This window comes from Tachysurus fulvidraco, chromosome 8, assembly GCF_022655615.1.
Source record: "Tachysurus fulvidraco isolate hzauxx_2018 chromosome 8, HZAU_PFXX_2.0, whole genome shotgun sequence".
Classification (NCBI taxonomy): domain Eukaryota; kingdom Metazoa; phylum Chordata; class Actinopteri; order Siluriformes; family Bagridae; genus Tachysurus; species Tachysurus fulvidraco.
In genome coordinates, this window is record NC_062525.1 from 14,410,864 (window position 1) to 14,434,277 (window position 23,414).

The window sequence follows — 23,414 nt, forward strand, 5'->3', positions numbered from 1 at the left end:
GACCAGGATTTTTATTCTTTTTGCCATTTATAAAATTTTAAATTTTCCTTTATTTTCTCCCCAACTTGTTAACCTTCCAATTCCCACACCCACCAGTCAATGTTCCTTGTCATGCTACAGACAGGGAGTAGGGAAGGGTCACACATGCTTCATCTGAGATGAAGCCAGCCAATGGCATTTTTTTCAAACTGCTGCTCATGCTGCATCCCAGGGCAGTAGAACATTCTCAGAGGGGAGCATTATCTGACCTCTTCTTCATTCATGAGCTCACAGACATCGGGTTGCTGTGGTTTAGAGCGAACGCTTGTTTGTTGTACTCCTTTGTTTGTTGCACAATTTTTAAAGCATAAAGTAAAATCCTGAAGCTGTACTCCAACATGAATATGCACAATTATATTATGGCCATTTTTAAATGACTTTATTTACATTGTGTTTGCACTATTTAACAAATATCTGATTGCTACTGAAATGCAGATTTTTAAAGAGAGACGTGAGACACATTATATGACTCTTTTTATCTCATAGCTTCCAGTCTGTGTCTCTTTCCTTTTATTTCTCATTCTCTCTGGCTCAGGGTCACCGTGCCCCTGCATTCCTCTCTCTGTCCTCAGGGTGTGTGTATGGTGGGGCTGCTGATAAAGAAAAAAAATACCCAGCTCTTCCTTTCCCTTCCACTTTCTGTCTCTGGCCAGTGCAAAGGGCAGGATGGGGAATTTGGGGGCTGTTAAAGGGAGGAAATGGAGATGGGGTGTGTTTCTGACAGACAACACACTCTTTGATTCTACACAGAGGGGTGAACTGCTAGATCTGTTCTTTGTCCTGTTGGACATATTTGAGCAGACATGTGTTGTACAGAGTTGACAGAGATAGTAAACATGTAAGAAGCCCGAAGCACTACTGGGTTATTAATCCGTTATTTATCTTAAAGCACATAATTCAGTAAGTGGTATGAATTATTAAGGGTGTAGTTATGAGAGTGAAGAACACCTGGGAGTTAGGCTCTATTAGTTTTACCTGAGGATGTTGATATAATTATGTAATTTACGTAATAATACTGAAAAGTAATAATTTATTTATAATACCTACCTCTGTTTTGCTCGCTCTCTCTCTCTCTCTCTCTCTCTCTCTCTCTCTCTCTCTCTCTCTCTCTCTCTCTCTCACACACACACACACACACACACACACACACTATATACAGTATACAGTGCATTTGGAAAGTATTCAGACTCCCTTCACTTTTTTATTTTTGTTATGTTGCAGCCTGATCCTTCTGAATGATAGAAGTATCAGGCTATAGCATACAAAATTGAAAAAAGTCGAGGGGTCTGAATACTTTCTGAATATATATATTCCAGTTAAATCCTTACATTACCAAACATCCTCCTTGGACCAACCCTAATCTAGCAAACAAAGTTTATTATATGGTGACCTGAGAAGGACACCATGGAGCATCACCAACACCACCACAAGTACTTGCTGTTGAAGTTGTCTTGTTCTTGTCTATGGTCATTTTTCAGTCATTAGTCAGTGAACTCGTGGCTGGTGAGAGACCGTTTGCTCCAGTTATTGAGGAGCCCCACTCAATCCCCACTCCAACTGTGAAGGTTGAGGAGCAGGAGCCTAAGGTGCTTGCAGCAGGCTTGCTAAGGCAGGACTCTGGTTCATGTGGCCTCAGGGGCATCCTAAAGAAGAGCCGCTCTGCAAGCTTGGAGGCTGAGCCTGCGCCAGAGAGAAGTGAAGCTCAAGGCAAAGATAGTGAAGAGAAGCAGCAGGAGGAAAGAACAGAAGAGATAGAAGAGGAGACAAAGGTGAATGGTGGGATAAAGTTAAGGCAGAGGGGAAACAGCAGCTCTAGCGATGCTCCCCGATCACCATCTCTGTGTACATCTGAGGACAGCGAGGAGCTGGACAGCAGTCTGGATGGCAGCATGAGCTCCTCTTTCAACCAGAGGTATGATGGGATATTAATCTCCCAAGGGATAAACAATATAGTGTATCGTTTCTAACAGCTGTGGCTGCTAAACTAAATACTGACAATTTATGTTCTATTATCTATTTCACACTGATTCCTTTATAAATTCCTTATACATTTGATTCCTTTATAAATTTTCACACATTATAAATTCCCTATACAATAAAACACTTTTTCAGCACATTATATATATATATATATATTTCTTCAGCATAACAAGTGCTTCAAATGCAAACATTTGTACTACAAGCTAATTTGCAGGACTTTCAAATTGCACATCATACAAATTCTTAGGTTTAGCGATGTCCTTTAAGTCTTAGTATACTACAAATTATTTAACATATATCATTTTAATTATTCTCAGACTTTCTCACAATTTTTTTCCCTCTCTATTTCTGCAGGCTTGCTGAGCTGACAGGTAGTGATGAAGATTGGCGCAGTAAGTTGAAGAAATCCAAAGCCAGCGATATGGTCCAGACATCCTTGGCTGACCGCTTCAACCAGCTGCAGGGCTCTGAGAACGCCTGGAAGAAGAAGGTAGACACATACGTGCATTAGAGCAACACTCAGCCACATATGCTGAAACAGCCGAGGGTTTGCAATTGGCTGAAAAACTGGGTCAAAGTCATTTGGTGGAGCTAATGTTACGGTAGAGACACATTCAGGAACACACTGGGGGATTCAGGAAAATCCACCAGGAATAACATTATAGCATTGAGTGTCTTTATATACAGCATTCATTATGGTCATGTTCGTTTCAATGAAACGTGTGATTTCATTGCAGTCAGTTGGCCAGAATGAGATTACTGAATGAATGAATGAATGAATGAATGAATGAATGAATGAAACACAGTTCTTGTTTTATTAAAGAAATTTCTCAAAAATTATACAGTGCTGCATTAATCCTTTAAGACCATTTTGCAAATTTTGTGTGGCAAGTGTGACAAATAAATTGCAAGATATTATATAACTTCAAGGTCCCCAGTTCAGATCTGAGCATGGGTTGCTGTCTGTGTGGTGTTTCATGTGTCTGTGTGTCCCTGTATGCTTCTGCCAGGTTTTTTTTTTTTTTTTGGTTTCCATGGTGTAGGTGGACTGACTAGGCATAATGTTCCCTATGTGTGAATAACTACAAGTCAAGATTGGTGCTCTGTGTTAGAGTGGTGTTACATCCTGGGTATATAACCTGATCCGGATGAAAAATACATTAATGATATACCTCTTTACCTCTTAAAGCTTTACTTACAGCTCACTGTTTAGATGAAAGAACGGCAGAATTCTTGCCCAGCAGGCTGCCCTGTGACACACACAAACACACACACACACACACACACACACACACACACACACACACACACACACACACACACACACACACACACACACACACAAATGATCCACTCAAAATGACTCTTTACCTTTATACATCTCAATCTGCCATAAACCGAAACTTGCTTATTCTTGCAAAACGGCATTGTGATGAGTCTTTTACTTCTCCAGACTTGGTTTTGTTTCGACTCTTTGATCTGTCTCTACAGTTTACTGCTTTTGTTGCTGAGTGGACAAGATGTCTTTCATCCCCAGGCTGAAAACAATATCTTCAAGCATTCATCACCTAATTTGTGACTCTGGAATTATGAACTTTAACCTAAACGTTGGTGGATTTTCTTCCAGTAATCCTGCCAGTAAGACCTGGCTCTGCACTACAGACCGAGCCCCATGCTAAGGTTATTTCCCACTAAATGAGACTACATCCGAATGAGGAATGTCTTGTACATTCGATCTGGCATAAGTAATGTAATATGGAGGTTATACAAGCTTGAAGAAAAATGGTGGCTCTTGTGGAGTTTGGACACTTTATGGTCATCCTGATGATTATTATGTGGTATAACAAGCTCCAGCATGATTACCGTATGTATTCCTTAGGGTATTAATTCTGGGCAGTCAGTGTAAAGTGTGTGCTTGTTTTTAAGCCTGAACTGTTGCTGATTAAACTTCAGAATTTGACCTCATACCTAATTTGTATAGTCTTGAGAGGAGTAATAGCCCAAAGGTAGGTCTCATTTACAAGCTGGATATGAATGTATTTAATCGTAAAGTGCTTGCAGCAGTTTACACAAGAAATGTGGACCTTATGAAAAAAGTTTGTAATTTCCAAGAGCTGCTGAGTTGGTGAAAAAATTCTATATAAGGAGACTAGCATGAACCTTAATTGATAAGCTTCAAGTGTGCTAAAGATTAGCTTTAAATTCAGCCATTAATTACCTTCCATTATTGGAAGATTCGATTCTTTTGATTCCTTATAATTATTTTTATCATTTCTAGTTTTGATCTTTGCCTTTTTTTGGAGTTCTGTTGGCCACCGGATATAAATCTTTTGTGCTATGCACGTGTTTTGTACTTCAATGGTGATTAGCGTTGATCAACACATACGTCAGGATGAAGAAAATCAGAATTACTAAAACTATTAAATCTGTCATGACATTTTTGCTTGTTTAAGCACATAAAAATCATTTACACAAACTTTACAAAAAAGATCGATTAATGAGGCTTCACACAAACTATCACACAAATTTTGCTAACTTGCAATTTCTCAATGTCATGAACTGTTTTCTGAAATTTGTGCGTTTTGTGTTGATTTGATAGATGGAGGCAACACATGTAGCTGTATAATATCAGTAGGTGTAACTGTATCTTTTGGTGAGCAGAAGGATATATTAGATGTTGGCTAGCTTGTAAACATGGTCTATATATGTAATGTCTGTAAAATGCAAGATGTTTGAAAAGGAGGCACACGGAGATAAACTGGGTAAGATGGATAATTAGTGTTTTGATGCTATAATGTGCACGGCCATATTTCATATGTGGATAATTAATTGAATCAGTGCACGGGTTTTAGCACGTATATGAAAATTCAGGTAGTCTGAAGCATATGTTGACTTTGTGCCATCCATTTCCTGTATAGATGACATCGTCTATCTGCTAGCATCAGCTGTGTCCTGTTAGTTTGGCTTACAACTTCACACTGAGACAAAAAATGGATTGTTGATGTGATAAAGTGAAAAAAAAAAAGAAAATAGCAAGCTATGATACAATAGCGTTTGTAGCTTAACAGAATGTTATATGACTTGCTTCATGCCAAACGACTTTACTGAAATGATGTATCACTATTCTGAAGTCGTGTCTCTTAGGATATATTATGTTGCAGCTTTTCACATGAATCAAGTAACTGGAAAATCGTCAACATTCAGGAGGTCTGAGCCACATGTCTCCGTAATCTTTCTTCCACTTTAGATTAATCAGAGAGAAATCTGTCTTCTTTATTTCTCTCTCACACTCATACACCCTCTGTGAAAGTTCTCTGGAGAGGAATTTGAAAAGTGTCAGGTCAACTAAAACAGGGTCGAGTGAAAGCCCAGAGGTAACACCCACCACGCAATAAGAAATCAGCTCCAGAACCATAACAATGACCTCAGCTCAACCTGATCCCCACAACGTACAAAGACACCGAAAAAATAGTTTAATGTGAGCTCGGTTCCACTCTGGGCTTTCCGTGGTCATCGAATTAAAGGCGGTTGAAAAATAGATGAGGGAAAGTCGGTGCGGTGGGATAGGAATGAATGAATAGTAACTACAAAAGTAGTTACAACAATAACATAAAAGCGAAGTCTCGTGTCAGGTGAGGTGGGGTCCAGTTTACCCTCGTGGTAGTTGTCCATATTGGCACCCGCTTTATGTGCACGTGCATGTTGCATGTCCTGCAGGACATGTAAACATGTGTTTATCACTCAATGTCGGTTGAGACAGGTGAGAAATGGCAAGGAGAGGCACAATACGGGGCGTGTGTAATGTCATATAAGGGTTAAGAAGTGACATATAGGCAACTGCGACTGGAGCACAGGCGGTAGTAGACGGTATCGTGTGCAAGCAGACACAAAATGAGGAAAAGGACACGATGCAGAAGGACGTATCACGCGGTATATGTGGTAGAAAAAATAATCAAAGATGTGTGGTGAAAATGAATACTGTTCAGTCCTAAGCTGATTGATGGAGTGCCGAGGTCAACAGTGTCATATGTGTTGTGCGGATGTGTGTGTTAAGAGTGGGAGAAAGAAACATGGAGGGTTATCTGGCGGAATAAAAGGAAGAGGGAAAGGGGGGGTTGGGGTGATGAAAAGGAGGAGAGAGGTTAATATATTGTAAGCGGGGGGGGGGGAGGGGGTGGAGGGAGGGGGGTACTAAGAATGGGAGATAGGACTATCATGGGGTAAAGGGAAAGAGGGTGGAGGGGGAAGTGGTTCGCGGCGTGCGCTGGCCACATAGACACCACTCGGAAGCGGGCACTCACAGCCTAACAGAGGGGGGGTAAAAAAAATAGGAAAAGGGAGACAGGAATTGTACAGAGGAAGGGAATAGAAAGGAGAGGAAGAGGATGGGAAAAAAAAAATGTATGTATGTGTGCACACTAACGTAGGCTTGTTTAAGGCACCCAAACTTCATCAGACACAATTTATCCCAAGGCTTGAATCGTTAAACGCAGGAATTTACAAGCTCGATGTATTTTTTCACTCAGCCATTGCCAAGGACACCTGCAATGACTGCATGCTCTAAAGTTCCAGATGTTAAGGAGCATTGGTTGTGTGTTTCTCAGGATCTGGAGCTCCGTCTTTTTTCTCCTTGCTCCTCAGGGTCCGTGCTCACACTTGCGGGCCGAGAGGTCGTCTCCAGCTGTGCATTACCTGTGAATATTATTTCATGAGGACTTTATTTCTGAAAAGCCTGATTCATTATTGTGGTGGCTGACTAATGTTGACAGGCTAGTAATTTATTCCTGCTGAGGGATTGTGGTTCCTGATTTTCTTGGGGGAATTGAAGCGAATTGAATTGTTTTACCATTTTCTGTTGGGTCACAGTCATACGTGTCTGGCTTTTCTCACAGAGTCAATATGAAGTAATCTGTTTTACTGTGTGTCTACTAGAGAGCTGGCTTATTCAGCTCAGACTGAAAATACCCTTGCCTTTATTACACCAGGTGGGAAAGAGCACTGAGTAGTAACATTATTTAACAATTATTTCTGCACCTCTGAAAATTCAACACAGTTTAACCAGATGACCTCTGGTTGATATTCGATGAACGTTTTCCTGCTTAATTGGCCCAGACACTGCAGTGGTAGGGTCATAATTTCCTTGGACGGACATTTATTATAGCATGTCGGCAGTCTGGGCCTTTACGATGGAGAGGAGGAGACAGGAAAAGTAAGAATAATAGAAAAGACTGGCTCTAAATTAGTGAGACTGTGTGGCTAATAACGAGTAACAGACCAAACAGACAATTTACATGAATTATAACAGCAGCATGTCTGGTGATTGCAGAGTGCTATTTATTATGCTGTTCATCTGACTGTGGTCATTCATTTTAATGGCAGAGATTAATTTCAGTACTAGTGCTCTTGTTATGTGCAAATCATTTTTTGTGAGCGCTCGTTAGTGCTGCGATTGAGTGAAATGTATGTCTTACAGCTGAGAACCATGCATCTCGCAGATTCATTGTCAAGGGCATCGAATGAGAATGTTCTCATTTACATTGCATTTACATAAACGGCATTTAGCAGATGCCCTTGTATAGAGCGACTAACATTTATTTTCTTTTATACAACTGAGTAGTTTAGAGTTAAGGGCCTCGCTCGAGAGTCTTGGGATTTGAACTCAGACGCTTCCAATTAGTAATCCAACGTCTTAACCACTGAGTTACCATGTTCCTCTTACTTATTCTGGTTGATGGAAAATCATTTTTAGATGCATGTTTTTTTTCTTACAAAATCTGACAACACACAATATTTATTTTTTTCTTTCTGGCTTCTTGTCATCTCTCTCTCTGCAGAAATCTTCAACTGAAGTGGAGACAAAAATGTCCTTATCCCAGCGGATGAAGATCCTGCAGGAGAAGGAAGAGCAGTGGAAAGCTAAAGGGAAAGGAGCTGCCAACGACTCCACACAGTTCTCTGTGGCTGGACGCATGGCCAAGAGAGGTATACACTCATCTAGCTGCAGAAATGTTATCTCTGTTTACTCAGTCCTCAATATGTTACACTGAGATGATTTCATCTTCATGCTGATTTCATATCCCCTTTCGAATTCAAGCGGTTGACTGTGGCACGTCTGTTTTTCCACCAGGTCTTGTATCCCCCACTAGAGATGATGTGCCTGTTATCCTCAGCAAGAAAGCAAGCCACAGCACACCAGTCAAGCCTTTAGAAGGTAAAGCCTCAAACTAGGAATGTAATCAAATAAAAAGATATTATTCAGATTGAACATATAGTGTGTTCTAAGTACAGATAACAATTGAAAATGCATGTTGTTTTTACTTTTATGTGGGAAATAGTCTTATATTAATAATAGTGCATTACTCTAAGTACACAGTAGACTATTTCAGAACTGCCTGCTTTGAAAAGGGCTACTAGTTTTTTTTATAATTTGGGTAATAAATACAACTGATTTCATTACAATATATTAAATGTGTCTCATATGAAAGCAGATATTCAGGGTTTTAAGAATTCCTGTTTCTACTTCTGTTTTTATCTTCTACTAGGACCAGTATATTTACAGAAAACATTTCTTTATTTTTTTAAGTAAATGGTGATTTCAAACCCAAGCTCTCTGATTTACCCAAAATGTGTGTAATGTGTGAAAAACATCTCACACTGAAAGCCAACAATGTCCTGACTCATTTTATATCAGACTTGCAGCAATAAAATTCATAAATTATTTGTTTACTGATTGAAAATATCCACCAATTCTCTTTCCATACCACTGGAAGAATGCAACGCTGTTTACTGGCAAAAATGGTTAAGGACCATGTCCACACTGGGATTTAATCTGAATACATACAGTACTGTATATGAATATTTGTATACTTCCATTTGTAAGATCCTGCGCTCACATTGCCTCGGCTGGCGTTGGATCCCTGTGCAGAGAGCAAACCCAGGCACTGAACAGTTAACTCTCAGTACAGGTCCCAAGCCCGGATGAAATGGGAGGGTTGCGTCAAGAAGGGCATCTGCCGTAAAACCTGCGCCAAACCTAATATGTGGACCACATGATCCACTGTGACAACCCTGAACAGGGAGCAGCTGAAAGACCAACGACAGCATATATGAAAATTCTTTTTTCTACTTTGGGCTTTTCCCATTAGTGGTCGCCACAGTGAATCATCTGTTTCCACTTAACTTTATCCTCTGCTCTCGCACCAATAACCTTCATGTCCTTATTTAACACATCCATATATCTCTTCTTTGTCCTTCCTCTTGACCTCTTACCTGGCAGCTCCATTTTCAACATTCTTCTAACAATATAACCATCTCCCTTCTCTGTCCAAACCATATCAATCTAGCCTCTCTGTCCTTCTCCCCAAAACAGCCAAGCTGCGCTGTAACTCTGATGTGCTTGTTCCTAATCCTGTCCATCCTCGTCACTCCTAAAGAGAACCTCAACATCCTCATCTCTGTACCTCCATCTCTCCTCATGTCTTTTCCTCACTGCTACAGTCTCTAACCCATACAGCAGAGCTCGTACAGAATCTCATACAGGGGAAATAAACAAGCTCTAGATGACTTTACAGCTCATCTAAATGCATGTTTTCTGCAGAGATCTCCACTCGACCTGACGCTGAGGGCGACATGCGGCTTGACAAACTGGAGTCCTTTTTAGACAAACTTCACAGTAAAGGTTATTTCAACTCATTTCTCATACAGTATGGTATATTTATGCTATTTAGAGATAGAATCTAAACAAGTAAACAAGGGTGTGAATGTGCCTGAAGGTGTAAGCAGTAAACCTTCTACTATCGAGGTGACGGAGGAGAAGGAGAAGGAGGTGATGACCCTGGATGATGATGAGACATTTCAGCGCTTTTTTAAGTCCCCCATGTCCCCCACATCTCAGACCTCAAATTTGATTCTGGATAAAGAGGAGGATTTCAGTGCTGTCTTGCTTGACTCTCCAAAGTAAGTGACATCTTTCCTCTCTGAGATGCATCCTTATTTTATATCTTTCATAAAGTTTGTGTCTATTGTATCTACTGGTATCATTTTGTGTATATTCTTGTCATCTTTCCTTAACCCATCTGTGTCTGATAATTTGTCTAATGTTTCTTTTTTACATTTAAACACTGTTCTTGAATGTTTTTGGCAAGTGTTTTTTTTTCTTCTTCAGGTTAACCACATCAGTAGCAGAGCACAGGCGGTCAGTGAGGCCTTCCCGCAACACAAAAGGCTCAAGGAACCCTCTACGTGCCCTGGCAGCTCGAGCCGACCTGAGACAGGCTTACACTGAGCAGAGACTCAACATAGCAACCGTGGAGGCCAAGAGGATCCAAGTAGAGAGAAGTGAGACTTTAAATCCCATTTTAACCACTGAAAACCTTCCACGTGAGATGAAAGGAAGTTATTTGAAACTAACTCCTTTAATAAGATTACATATATGTTCCTCATGCTGATCTGTGTGTTCTCAGTGGCTAAACACTCAAAGATGGCTGGTTGTGCCTTGGCCGGATTGGCAAGTAAAGAGAACTTCAGGAAAGTAAACCTACGAAGTGTTAAGTCCACTGAAGTGGTGACCAACAACAGCGCAGTTCCTTTTCACAAGCTCATGCTCATCCACATCAAAGGTGGGTGTCTCTGAGGGCAAAGTGAAATGACTGGGTGGAAAGGACATGAAGGCAAGAGCTGAGGTTCATTACTGTATGTTCTTTACTGAACATTATGTAGTCCTAAACGAACGTCTTTTATTTGTCTGTATCTTTAGGTTTATATCTCTTTATAGAACTAATCTCATTTGTGGGGCATCATTATTAATGGTAGTTGAATTTTGCCAATTTAAGAATATTTTAATACCTTTTCATCTACAGCTCATTCTATATATTACTTACAGTAACATTGACTGTTGAGCAACAGCATAGTTCCTGTGAATAAAAACACGGTTCTCGTCAGTACAGATCCATTAAACATAAATCAGACTTCACATTTAGCCTTACAGTAGAATAAAGCAGCTTGGGCTCTCTCAATTTAAAACACAATGAAAAATCTGGAGTGATTTTTATTAAACTTTTAATAGAATGTTAACCACAATTAACTAAGTAAGGTCAGTCTGCTCTTTGGTTTGTTTCCTTGCAGAAGAAATCAAATGTGACAATTTTTATATTTTAAAATATGCTTCATTTTAAACAATTGTCTAGAAAAGGCTTTACATTTGGTAGAAATTGAGAAAATTTTATTTGACATTGTTTTGTCATTTTGTATTGGTTTTGTATTTTATATTAATGCTGTGCTTCCAAATATGTTAGATGCAATCGTCACTAAATATAAATCATAACGGCACATTCTGGCTTTAGGGTATTAAATAATTACCAGCTTATAGCTCTACTCAAATTGGCATTGTTACAGCAGACCTCCAGGGGTTTTAATACACTTTTAAATGTTGAGGTTAAATGCTATAAATTACAAACTGACAGCATAGCGAGTTCAAAATCAGTACAATCATTTAACAGCTTTTTTTCCCGTAAAAAGGATGATTTGAGTTACTGAGAAATGTTTCATTGTTTGTCACAAAATCTCTGGAAAAATGATGCCATTCTTTGTGTGGTAAGTTCCTGCAAAAACAAATACAGTAAACTAAAGAACTTTATAGAAGAACTTGTGTGTGTGTGTGTGTGTGTGTGTGTGTGTGCGTGTACACTTGTAGGGCGCAGACACGTTCAGGTGCGTCTGGTGGAGCCCACGGCCCTCTCTCTAAACAGCGGTGATTGTTTTCTGCTAATTACCCCAAATCACTGCTTCCTGTGGTGTGGGGAATTTGCCAACGTTATCGAGAAGGCCAAGGTTACTAGCACACACCCTGAATTCATATCCACTACACTGTTTTGATAAATTGGTTTAACTCTCGGGCTGTTCGGAGCCCAGCTAAATCTCATATAAGCAGTTTGAAGGCTAGACTGTTGCTCATAGTCTCTTTTATTACTTTCTTTGATTCACTGCTCTTACATCTGGCTCAGTGAGTCACACCAGAAGCTTCAAGGGTGTTTTAGATTAGCGCTCACCCACTGTGTGTGTGTGTGTGTGTGTGTGTGTGTGTGTGTGTGTGTGTGTGTGTGTGTGTGTGTGTGTGTGTGTGTGTGTGTGTGTGTGTGTGTGTGTGCATGTGTGTGTGTGTGTGTGTGTGTGCATGTGTGTGTGAAACAGGGCTCAGAGATGGCACAGTATGTCCAGGCTAAGAGAGACCTCGGCTGTAAAGCCCCCCAGGTCACGGTTCTGGAGGAGGGCATCAACACAAGCAGCCGCACTGCAAAGGATTTCTGGAACCTTCTTGGAGGACAGACAGAATATAGAGGTGCTGAGAACAGACACGCACAGACATTCAAATGTTTGTTCATTGCAAACAGTTCAAAATTCAGTGCAAATGTGTGCATATGGAGCACAGATGCCGTGTTTGAGAACAACCATTACACACTCAGTAAACACACTCAGTCATACGTGTACAAAGTGCTGACTGTTGGACTTAGTGCCTGGAACAGCTGCATTAAGCTCTCATTAGAGATGAGCTCTTTGACACACACATTTGCAAGATAAAGTAGAAAAAGGCAAATAAATAAATAAATAAATAAATAAAGAAAGAAAGAAAGAAAGAAAGGAGTTATACAATACCTTTATTTCAGGTAAAGTGCTATTGTAGATATAACGTGTGTATGCTTTAAGTACAGCCCATAAATAAACGTTATATAAATAAATCAAATGAAATATATGGTCTATTTAAAGTAATGCAGCGCTTTACAGACTATTCTCAATCCATGGCACCTGTAGCCAGCGAGCAATGAACACAAAAATAATTTTGACTTTCTCACTTACACTTTGAAAAGGACAAAGTTAACGGTACACACTTTTATGGATTCTACAAATTTATTTGTAAATTATTTGTAAATCTCTAAATTTGTTGACTGGTAACCTGCAGTGGTAATTTGTGGCAGTACACAAGTCGATAAACTCAGCATAGCTTTAATTTTGCTTTTGGTGCACTACAAGGACTAGCACAATACAGGTGAACACAATGAGGCAACAAACTAAACCAAGACAAAACAAAGCAGGAATTTATGTCATACTACAAAAAAAAAAAAAGAGACCAAAATAATGAGAGAATAATCTTTTCACTTTGCATTTACCTTCACTTACAATTTATACAACTGAGCCATTGAGGGTTAAGGGCCAGGGTTGAGGGTTTATTTACATTTACTTACAATTCATTTCAATTTATACAAATGAGGGTTAAGGGCCTTGCTCAGGGGCCCAACAGGGGCAGCTTGGTGGACTTGGGGTTCAAACTCATCTCAGTAGTCTGACACCTTCGCCACTAGGCTACCACATCCAATTTTATAGGTACACATGGTCAGTGCTAACTAACTGAATTCAGTAAATGCACTTTGAGTATAGACTGAATTGTTACTGTTCTTTTGTCTTTTCTCTTCACTCGTATGCTACAGATGCTGTTGAAAAGAGACAAGCTTAAAAAAGGAGGTCAGTGTACTAATACAGTACTAATTGTGTGTGTGTGTGTGTGTGTGTGTGTGTGTGTGTGTGTGTGTGTGTGTGTGTGTGTGTGTGTGTGTGTGTGTAGCTGCCGGGGAGCCTGATGAAGATGAACTCTATGAGAGTGGTATTTTGGAGTCGAACGCTATCTATAGAGTGGTAGAAGACAAGTTAGTGCCTTATGAGGAAGCCTGGGCCTCCATCCCCAGTGTGACTCTACTGAACTCCAAAGAGGTCAGAGCTCTGTTCCGCCACATTCATAAAGTCTTTACAGCTTTACACAGTGCCATTGTTTGGAGTGGTTAGAGACTGCTTCATCTCACTGCTTTGTGATTGTTGTGTGTTTTTGCATGTGTGTGCGAGCCAGGCCTTGGTGTTTGATTTTGGCAGCGAGGTGTATGTGTGGACAGGGAAGGATGTGGCTTTGAGTGACAGGAAGGTGGCAGTGCAGCTGGGCAAACAGCTCTGGAGTGGAGCCTATGATTACAGCACCTGCAGGGTCAACCCCCTGGACTCTTCCTCCGTCAATAAGGATCTCCCTCAGTGAGTCGACCTTCTATTAGATTTCATGTTGCATTATGTTCCAGCTGACAAATGCCTGATTACAGCTGATTTCAAATGCCTGATTACAGCTTACACGTTCACATTCACCAAACACATTTGTTAGCCTTATGCGTGATGCTCAGTTTACGGAGTCATTTGGACAGAAGGAATGATCACATAGCTTTGGGGAAAGCTCACATACTCTATGGAACGTCTGCAGAACATATTTGTATAAAAAGCAATGTCATTACATTCCTTAATCACGCTACCGATAAAGTACTGCCCCCATCTGGTGACATCTGGTAGAACATTGAGCAGGGGACAGTTAAAAGGTTTTCCGAGCCTGGTGTCTCAGCGACTGTTTTTCTTTTGTGTGTGTATAGACAAGGTGAGGGCAGGCCGAGTTGGGCTCTGTTTGGAAGGCTTTCAGAGCATAATGAGACAGCACTGTTCAGGGAGAAGTTTCTGGACTGGGCCGAGCGCAAACCCATGAAAGATGAGCCAGCAGTGGGGGAGGTGAAGGTGAGAGTTAGTACACATGCAATTACACCCACACACATATGTGCAACTGAACATCACACTACAGCATGTGGGACTACATTAATGACTCAAATAATAATAATCATGGCGTTTTTTTATGCTCAACATTTTATATTAAGATTTATTTTTGTTTTCCATTCAATTCGAAATATTTTTTTTCTGTAAACTGGACACCATTTACATTCATGGCATTTAGCAGTCACTGTTATCCAGAGCGACTTACATTTATCTAATTTCTACAGCTGAGCAATTGCTCAGGGGTCCAGGAGTGGCAGCTTAACCACTGAGCTACCACATCTTTTCCCACCCTCCAGCCATCTCTGCCCCATCATATTACAAACACCAATCAAGGAGGCTGAAGGATAAACACAATCAGAATTAGACAAGCAAACTGACACATTTTGCAGTCATGGCTGTCATAGGTTGTTTTTTTTTTTTACCTGTTCTGATGGTTATGCCAAAACCGGTGCTCGACTACATTACCCATCAGCCCCTTGTCACGTCTCACTAAGCTCTCACGTGTTTTGTGTTTCCTCTAATCAGCACCTGCATTTAAGCTCTGCTTTCTGTGTACCTTGTTGTCATGCTTCAGTTGTTGCGGTGTCTGTTCTGTGCTTTGACCACCTTAGTCATGCTCTATGTTTTGTGCATACTTGACACACACACTTAAAAGCCTGCAGTCACATTTGTCACTGCATTCTGTTATCATCACTTGAGGTAAAAGAGCATCACAACAAAAGTTCCTCAACAACAATAAATCGACCTCACTTGTTCAGCAAAGAAAAAACTCAACTCCTGCATCTATTGCCCTATTTATATAATATTATATAAACTCATATGCTCTGACACTCACTCCAGATTGTTTGCCTTTTCACACTCTTACTCATTTTTCTCATGATTGGCTGCATGTCACCATGTAATCAGACTTTTTTTAAATTGCCTAACTCTAAAGTTTCACATTGTTTGACGTATCTGACAGAATTACGGTTAGATTGTCAGAGTGACTCAGGAACTACTCATTTCTTTCCCTCCCTTCTTCCTAAAAAAGTCTTTCACTGTATTTTTTTAAAACATGAAATGCACCACTATCTAAAAAAGATACCAAACTATAGCTAAGTATCTTTTTTATCCTAGTAAATTATGCATAATTAATGGAGGAAGTCTGAAACATACTTCTTGGGTATATTTGTAGAGTCCTGTACAGCAACACTCCACTGCCACTCAGGACTCGGACCTGAAGCCGTGTGACGTAAAGGCTTTGCTGGATGGAGGTGACATTCCTTTAAAGATGGCTTTAGAGGGTGTAGATGTGCAGAGAGGTTATGGATTAGTCAGTACAGAAGACGGACGACAGGCTCAGTTAGCCACGGTGGCAGTAGATGCCTGGCATATTCGCGAGTTTGATGATTTTGAGATCCCGGCTGAGAGCGTGGGTCAGCTGCACGAGGGTGACACCTACGTCATCCGCTGGAAGTACTCCATCACCAGTGTGGGTGAGTGAGATAGAAGATTTATTGAAGTTCTAGTTCAAATGAGAGCATTGACACTTAGGAATGTGGTCCTGTATTTGTGTGTATTTGTGTGTCTGTAACAGTGGGTAAAAGACAGAAGCCTGGTGAACTGAGTGCCTCAGGTCCTGGAAGAGAGCGCATTGCTTGTTTCTTCTGGCAGGGCCGTCAATCAAGCGTGAGTGGGCGGGGCACCTCAGCACTTATGACGGTGGAGCTGGGAAACCAGCGGGGATCACAAGTACTCGTCACACAGGGCAAAGAGCCACCCTGCTTCCTCCAGCTCTTCAACGGAGGACTAGTCATCCACCGAGGCTCCAGAGAGGACAGTGGCAAAAACACAGGTACACAGATTTCAGAAGAGTGAAGTAAATAATGAGAAATGTTTCATACTGTAACTGTATCTAAAAATGGGAATTAACAGAGAGACTTAATTCTTTTAAAAATTGATTACATGAATGTTTCATTTTGTATATCGAACATTAAATCATATAGCATTAAGGTTAGAAAATCACACCCTGAAATACCTCAGGGACATGAATAAAAGTGTTGTGTGTGTGTGTGATTGCCAGGTGGTTGGAGGATGTTCTGTATACGTGGGGAGGTCGTAGTGGAGGCATCTCTTCTGGAGGTTGAGTGCTGCAGTTCTAGCCTGCGCTCTCGTGGCTGTCTCCTTGTCCTGGGTGTACAACAGGGACAGCTGTACCTGTGGCGTGGCTGCAAGGCTCAGTCAACAACCTACGATGTGGCCAAAAGGACTGTGGAGCGCCTTACACAAACGTGAGTTACCATAAGTTACTCTTACATAAACAAGCATAAAATGTTTATCTGCTTGTGCATTTAATTGTGGATGATTCTGAGTCTGAGTCTGTGTGTGTGTGTGTGTGTGTGTGTGTGTGTGTGTGTGTGTGTGTGTGTGTGTGTGTGTGTGTGTGTGTGTGCAGCTGTGCTCCAGAGCTCGGGTTAAACAGCAACACTAATCTGAAAGTGCAGGAGATAGAAGAAGGTTCAGAGCCGCAGGAGTTCTGGGATGCACTCGGCAAGCAGGACAGGAAAGCATATGACTGTATGCTGCAAGGTACATTTATCTGACCAAAACTTACTAATGGGATTTATTCTATACTTGAGAGGTTGTGCATTTAGCATTCTAGACAGTTTTCCACATCCAGCACCAGTAACATAGATTTATGCTTCCGATAAAGCCAGTTATTTTCCACAAAATGCCTACATTTAAGTCATAAAGCAAATCAAAACTGTTCTAAAAAGAACATTGACTTCTTTTCAATGTGTGTGTTTGTGTGTGTGAGTGTAGATCCAGGAAAATACAACTTCACACCTCGTCTTTACCACCTCAGTGCCAGTTCTGGAACCTTCGAAGGGGAGGAACAACTGAGTCCTTCACGAGTGCAGGGTTCTGTGATGGCGATGCCGTTCTTGCAGGAGAACCTTTATTCCACACCTCAACCAGGTTCTTACAGATTACTGATATTACCCACAAATAAGTTGCATTTATACTGCAGTTCAGAACATGCTGAGAAACCTTTTATGTTTGCTGAGAAATTCCCACTACATGAGAATAAAATACTTACCACTCTAAGAATTCCAGTTTTGCAGAAATCTTCTTATGTTGAAGAAGCAAATATAAAGGTTCTTGGATCTACAGGTCAGAATTTAAGTTTGGCCTTTGTTCTTGCTGTGATGGAAAAATTCCTGAATGTAACAAACCATGTACATTTGAGCATGGAGCTAAATACATGTAAATGTAAACAGTAAATATTACTGTAGCCTAGATTCCATTAAGAAACACTAATGCTACCGTAGTCTTTATATAAATAGATAAATAGATCTCATGCAAGTGATCTGTAAGCAAGGTCCATGAAGACATGGTTTTCCTAGGTTGCGGTTTCCAGCAATGATCTCTGACATCATTCCCACTGAACACCTTTGGGATGAACTGCAATGCTGACTGAACCCCAGACCTTCTCACCCAACACCAGTGCCTGATCTCACTAATCCCCACAAACACGCTCTGTGATCTAGTGGAAAGCCTTCTTAGAAGAGTGGAGCTTATTATAACAGCAAACTGGGGATCTGGAAAGATTGTAAACATTACGGATCTTGATTGTCCACAAATGTTTGGCTATGAAGAAGGATCTCAATATCTGTATGTGTCACTGGCAAAACCGTCAGACATACTGGTTAGTCGGTGGTTCATCTGGCACTAATAATCATTTAATCAATGATACTAAAGTACAATTTATATTTAATCTCAGTTATTTAGCTATACTGTATACATGTCTGACTAGGACATCTTAATGCTTAGAGTCCTTGGTTTCTTTTTTCTTTTATTTCTGTCACCAACTCTTTCTCTCTCTCTCTCTCTCTCTCTCTCTCTCTCTCTCTCTCTCTCTCTCTCTCTCTCTCTCTCTCTCTCTCTCTCTCTCTCTGTCTATAGCTCTATTTCTGCTGGATAACAGGATGGAAGTGTACCTGTGGCAAGGCCAGCAGCCAGAGGATGCAGAGTGCACAGGTTCTGCTAAGATCCGCTGGGACAACGAAAGGAAGTGTGCCATGGAGTCTACCCTGCATTACTGCAAAGGTTAGACATCACTAGATCTTTTCATGACTATACATGATCATTTCCATCACCCAAGAGAGAGCAGATGAGATTGTAAGTAATTTTTCTTCAACTTGAAAGAAAACTGGAACTGAAAGTGGTTTACCAGACATCATTACAGTGCTCAGTTACACACTCACCACCAAAACAAAACAAAACAAAACAAAACAAAACAAAACAAAACAAAACAAAACAAAACAAAACAAAACAAAACAAAACAAAACAAAACAAAAAACTAAGTATAAATAAACTCCTTTAACCAAAGGTCAATAAAATGGAACTTGCACCTGTTTTGTTGTGTCAGTGTTCAGTATTTACGGTCTTTGTTATGTCTCACTCCACAGAATTTGTAGTATTGCATAAGTATGTATGTATGTTTGTACCTAGCTTACAAGCAGCGATCTGTTTATAGAAAAGTTCCAAAAAAACCAAGAAAGACAAAAGTAAGTGGTGATATCAAATCCATTTCTGTCTTTGGAAATGTTTAACCAAAAAGATTCTGTGTCAGTTCACTGAACAGAGGTAAAAATGTCTCACATTGACAGCAGACAAATATTAAATAGAGATGACCGATCATTTGAAAATGTCTCAGTTGTTTATAGTGAATATAGTGAACACTACGTAAAGCACTCTTGTGATCGTACACATTACCCGGAGTTGTTCATCACTCTACAACACTCTCCACATAGTTTTGTCATAAACATGTGAATGAAAAGGCTTTTCTTATAATTAATATAAATATTAATATTAATTATTATTATTATTATTATTATTATTATTATTATTATTATTATTATTATTATTATTATTATTACAACAATTACATATGTAATAAGCCTGAGAAGAAGTATAAAGAAATGTCACGATCATAGCTTGTTTTATTCATATCCGTGGATGAACTCCGCAATCAATGCAATGCATTATGGGTATTTTGTGGCCACTAGGGTACATTGTTTCTACAAGACTTATCACACTGCATTATAGGATTAAATGAGTGCTCTGGGCCTTCTGGACTGTGTTTTCTGGCAGACCCTTGAAAATACTGCTGTGTATAATGAAAAGAATTATAGACACAGCTTCTTCTTGCATATGATTGGCTCTTTGGTTTGCCAGCTTTATATATGCTACAAATTACTGTCCAAACGCTAAAGAAAACTCATACAAGAAACATTTATAATGAGACCAAATGCTAAGAATTCATAAGGAAGGAAACAGCTTTATCTCTGTTTATTACACTCCTTCTGCTTGGGTACTTTTTTTCTTGTTTCTCAAAATAAGCAGAAACCAAGTAAAGTCAAAAAGCTTTTATTGTCATTTCAAACATATATAGCTGACATAGTATATAGTGAAATGAAACAGCGTTTCTCCAGGAACATGGTGTTACCTAAAACAACACAGAGCTAAGAACTCAAAGTAAGTTGTCCTAGCGACATATAGTGCGTCGTAGTGAAACGGTGTGAGACAAAAGACGATACAAAACACGACCAGACAGATACACAAAATAGCACTGACCAGTGTGCATTCTGATTATTATACAGTTTACATTGTGAAAAAATAGAGGATTGTAAACACAAAGGGTTCAAGTAAACATATACACTTTTGTTATAGCAGCAGTTGGATGAGGTATTGAAATGTGGTGTGCAAAACAGTAGTTGTGTGAGTGATTTGATTTTCTACAGTTCAGAGCAGTTCAGTGTGTTTGTGTGTGTGCGTTTGTGTGTGTTCGGTACCATATAACTGTTTTAAGTGTAAGTTTCAGTTTTCTGAGAAAGGAGATAGAGTACAACTTTGATGGAGTATAACAGACTCTGTGTGTGTATGTTTTCAGCAAAGAACTCCAGGCGACCCCCTCCGGCTTATCTAATCTTGGCTGGAGCTGAGCCCCTTACATTTACTAACATCTTCCCATACTGGGAGAAAGATCCCAGTATCAGAATGCAGGTACACACGCTATCAGTCACAGCTCAGAGTAACTCCACACCTGTACCCGAACTGCAACAACATGAAACATTGCATACCACTTAAATAGAATTTTTAGTTTTGTTCATGCAAGTGTACGTGTGTGTGTGTGTGTGTGTGTGTGTGTGTGTGTGTGTGTGTGTGTGTGTGTGTGTGTGTGTGTGTGTGCTGATTCAGGGAATGAGGAATAAGGTAATCCTGGTGGATGATGCTCTGTCCAAGCTGAGCAAAAATCAGTACTCTCTGGAGGAGCTGACCACCAGACCGCTGCCTGAAGGAGTGGATCCCCTGCGCCTTGAGCTCTACCTGTCTGATGAAGACTTCCAGGTACACAAACACCTCATCTGCTCACATCTTAGCAGATTTTTCATCCGCCATATACACATCAGGATGGCTCACCCAGCTTCAGTTCTTGGTGACCATGTGAAATGTTCCAGGCTTCAAAAATGCATTTTCAGTTCAGTTTTAAATTCAGCCTAGTTTGGAGCTGCAAAAAAAAAAAAAAAATGAAGGTTAAGATTTTAATCCTGAATGGTAGTGTGTGTTTTCTGGTTGCTGATGTTCCGGTTGGATTTCGCTTCATGTAGTTATTCGAACAGTCTAGAAGGAGATGCCAACTATGTGGTCTTTGAGGACAACAACCTCCTTATCAATACACAATTTTCAAACTGTATATTTATAATCACACCCTTTAGTGTCACCCAGATGAGGATGGTTCCTCTCAAGGTTTCTTCCTCTTCTATCAAAAGGAGTTTTTTAGTCACCTCAGGCTTGTTCATTGGGGATACATACAATAAGTCTAATATTAATCATAATCTTAAAACTTTTGCATAATATTATTTTTGTGTATTATGTTTCTTATGTTCTGTAAAGCTGCTTTGAAACAATGTCCACTGTTAAAAGTGCTATACAAATACATTTGAATTGAATCAAATTGAATTGATGTGTTTATGGTTGCAGACGGCTCTGGAGATGACACGAGAAGAGTTCAGTGTGCTCCCCAACTGGAAACAGCTGAAACTAAAGAAGAGCAAAGGCCTCTTTTAGTTTTGTAATGGATATTTCAAAAAAGGAAGGACAAATGCGTTGTGTGTTGATGTGGGAAACCAGTCCATGTATAGTACCAAATGTACAGTCTGAACTTTTTTTTACGCAATGAACTGACCCGGCAATTTTGTAGAGAATTTTTCTAAATGCCAATTATTGTAGCAAACTAGCTTTATACATGAGTTGAATGGGCTTTCTATTGATATATACCATAAAATGGATAAAAAAACCATAAATTGACAATTTATTGTCAGTATATTATATTGTGTCTGATTAATTATGTACAAGCGTGATTTTTTTTTTCTTTTGGGTTGCTAATACAAGTCTTTGTTTTAAAGAAAAGACCAGCTTACTAAAACCCATAACATTATCGTATAACACATTTGCTCTCATTAGTTGTTAGCAAAATGGAAGTCATATAGATGTACACATGTGTGCAGTTCTGCATTCTGACAGTGTTATATGTGGAGTTTGGGCTCTAATACTGTGGCTATACTACCTATGTTAAAGAAAATAACGATTTTGTAATTGAATACAATGTGCAGTTTATGGAATATTACACAGTATGTGCTTTGTTTCAAATTAGACCGTTCCTGCTTTAACCACTAGGTGTCAGGCTTGATTACATTCAAGAGACCATTGGGTCATTAAAACATACAGTTTACAGACGTTGGGCATAACCATGTATTATAACGTCCTAAAGTCTTGCTTTGTGTTTAGTGTAAATCTGTAATATTAATGTGTGATGAATGAATGAGTTGTTGTTGCTAACATTCCCTCAGTTATGTAAAAGCAGTACTTGTCTCAGTGCAATCTATAACATTTTTTTGTTGTTGTTTAGAAATAACAAGGTTTCTTTAAGTTTGATTTAAGCCATGACAAAGAGATCAGATTAGTATGGCGGTGGCTTTCGATCGAAACAGGTAGCTATGGGAAGCTATAAGCACATTTATAAGTACATGAAAAAGTAAAGGCGCATCATTGTTTTATTTTTTATTTTATAGCCAGATATATGTATTAAATACACATAAAAAAACAAAACACATTTTTGGAATTTTCTTTCTTTTTTTTTCCCATTACAACCAGGTCTAACATAAGATTAAATTACACAATAAAAATAACTCATCTATGAGTTTTTTGTTTTTGGACACGGGAAAAAGAATAAAAAAACAAGTAGAAGGAAAACGTCCATGTACAATAGTTATGGGTAGGTGTGGGAAGCTATTAGCACATGCATACGTACATGTTTATTTCGATAATACACTCGCACGTGAAGGCTAGGGTTACTGATCGATGCTTAAACGTAATCTTAACATAAAGGTTTCCCAGAGTCATTCAGACCGTAATCTGGTAGAAGAGACTCGTTGTTGTGTGGGAAGACATCGTTAGGAAAGTCTGGGAAACTGAATTGCGATTAGATTGGCTATAGAGAGATTGTCGAGTCTGTAATAAACGCTGTAGTGTGAGGAGAAAGGAGATCACAGGACGTAAACTGAGTAGGTGCGGAACAATCGAATAACACAGACACAAAGTGTGAAGGTGATCCAATGGCAGGATTCAGTGATTCTCTGTCATCTCTTTTTCTCACTTCCTATCTTAGTTCTATCCTTTACATGGTTACATTCATAATCTTTAATTAAAGCTGTGCATTATCT

At 39.7% G+C, this 23,414-nt stretch overlaps 1 protein-coding gene across 5 annotated transcripts in view; it reads left to right on the plus strand.

Moving 5' to 3' along the window:
* Positions 1 to 23,413, plus strand: part of svild (supervillin d) — a 50,685-nt gene extending 27,272 nt beyond the window's left edge. For 3 of the 5 annotated variants that reach the window (XM_027177532.2, XM_027177534.2, XM_047817443.1), the window contains exons 7-28: positions 1,518 to 1,951; positions 2,374 to 2,509; positions 7,854 to 8,001; positions 8,147 to 8,230; positions 9,617 to 9,697; positions 9,792 to 9,975; positions 10,184 to 10,356; positions 10,482 to 10,637; positions 11,711 to 11,847; positions 12,208 to 12,355; positions 13,634 to 13,779; positions 13,913 to 14,088; positions 14,472 to 14,610; positions 15,821 to 16,121; positions 16,223 to 16,480; positions 16,709 to 16,916; positions 17,081 to 17,214; positions 17,449 to 17,604; positions 18,592 to 18,735; positions 20,582 to 20,694; positions 20,890 to 21,039; positions 21,673 to 23,413. In XM_027177532.2, the coding sequence (XP_027033333.2) occupies positions 1,518 to 1,951; positions 2,374 to 2,509; positions 7,854 to 8,001; positions 8,147 to 8,230; positions 9,617 to 9,697; positions 9,792 to 9,975; positions 10,184 to 10,356; positions 10,482 to 10,637; positions 11,711 to 11,847; positions 12,208 to 12,355; positions 13,634 to 13,779; positions 13,913 to 14,088; positions 14,472 to 14,610; positions 15,821 to 16,121; positions 16,223 to 16,480; positions 16,709 to 16,916; positions 17,081 to 17,214; positions 17,449 to 17,604; positions 18,592 to 18,735; positions 20,582 to 20,694; positions 20,890 to 21,039; positions 21,673 to 21,759 (3,693 nt within the window). In that variant the 3' untranslated portion in view covers positions 21,760 to 23,413. Of the gene's footprint in view, positions 1 to 1,517; positions 1,952 to 2,373; positions 2,510 to 7,853; positions 8,002 to 8,146; positions 8,231 to 9,616; positions 9,698 to 9,791; positions 9,976 to 10,183; positions 10,357 to 10,481; positions 10,638 to 11,710; positions 11,848 to 12,207; positions 12,356 to 13,633; positions 13,780 to 13,912; positions 14,089 to 14,471; positions 14,611 to 15,820; positions 16,122 to 16,222; positions 16,481 to 16,708; positions 16,917 to 17,080; positions 17,215 to 17,448; positions 17,605 to 18,032; positions 18,335 to 18,591; positions 18,736 to 20,581; positions 20,695 to 20,889; positions 21,040 to 21,672 lie in introns of those variants that run through there. The other 2 variants (XR_003445294.2, XM_027177535.2) reach the window with 2 other exon arrangements.
* The last annotated feature ends 1 nt before the right edge of the window (position 23,414 follows it).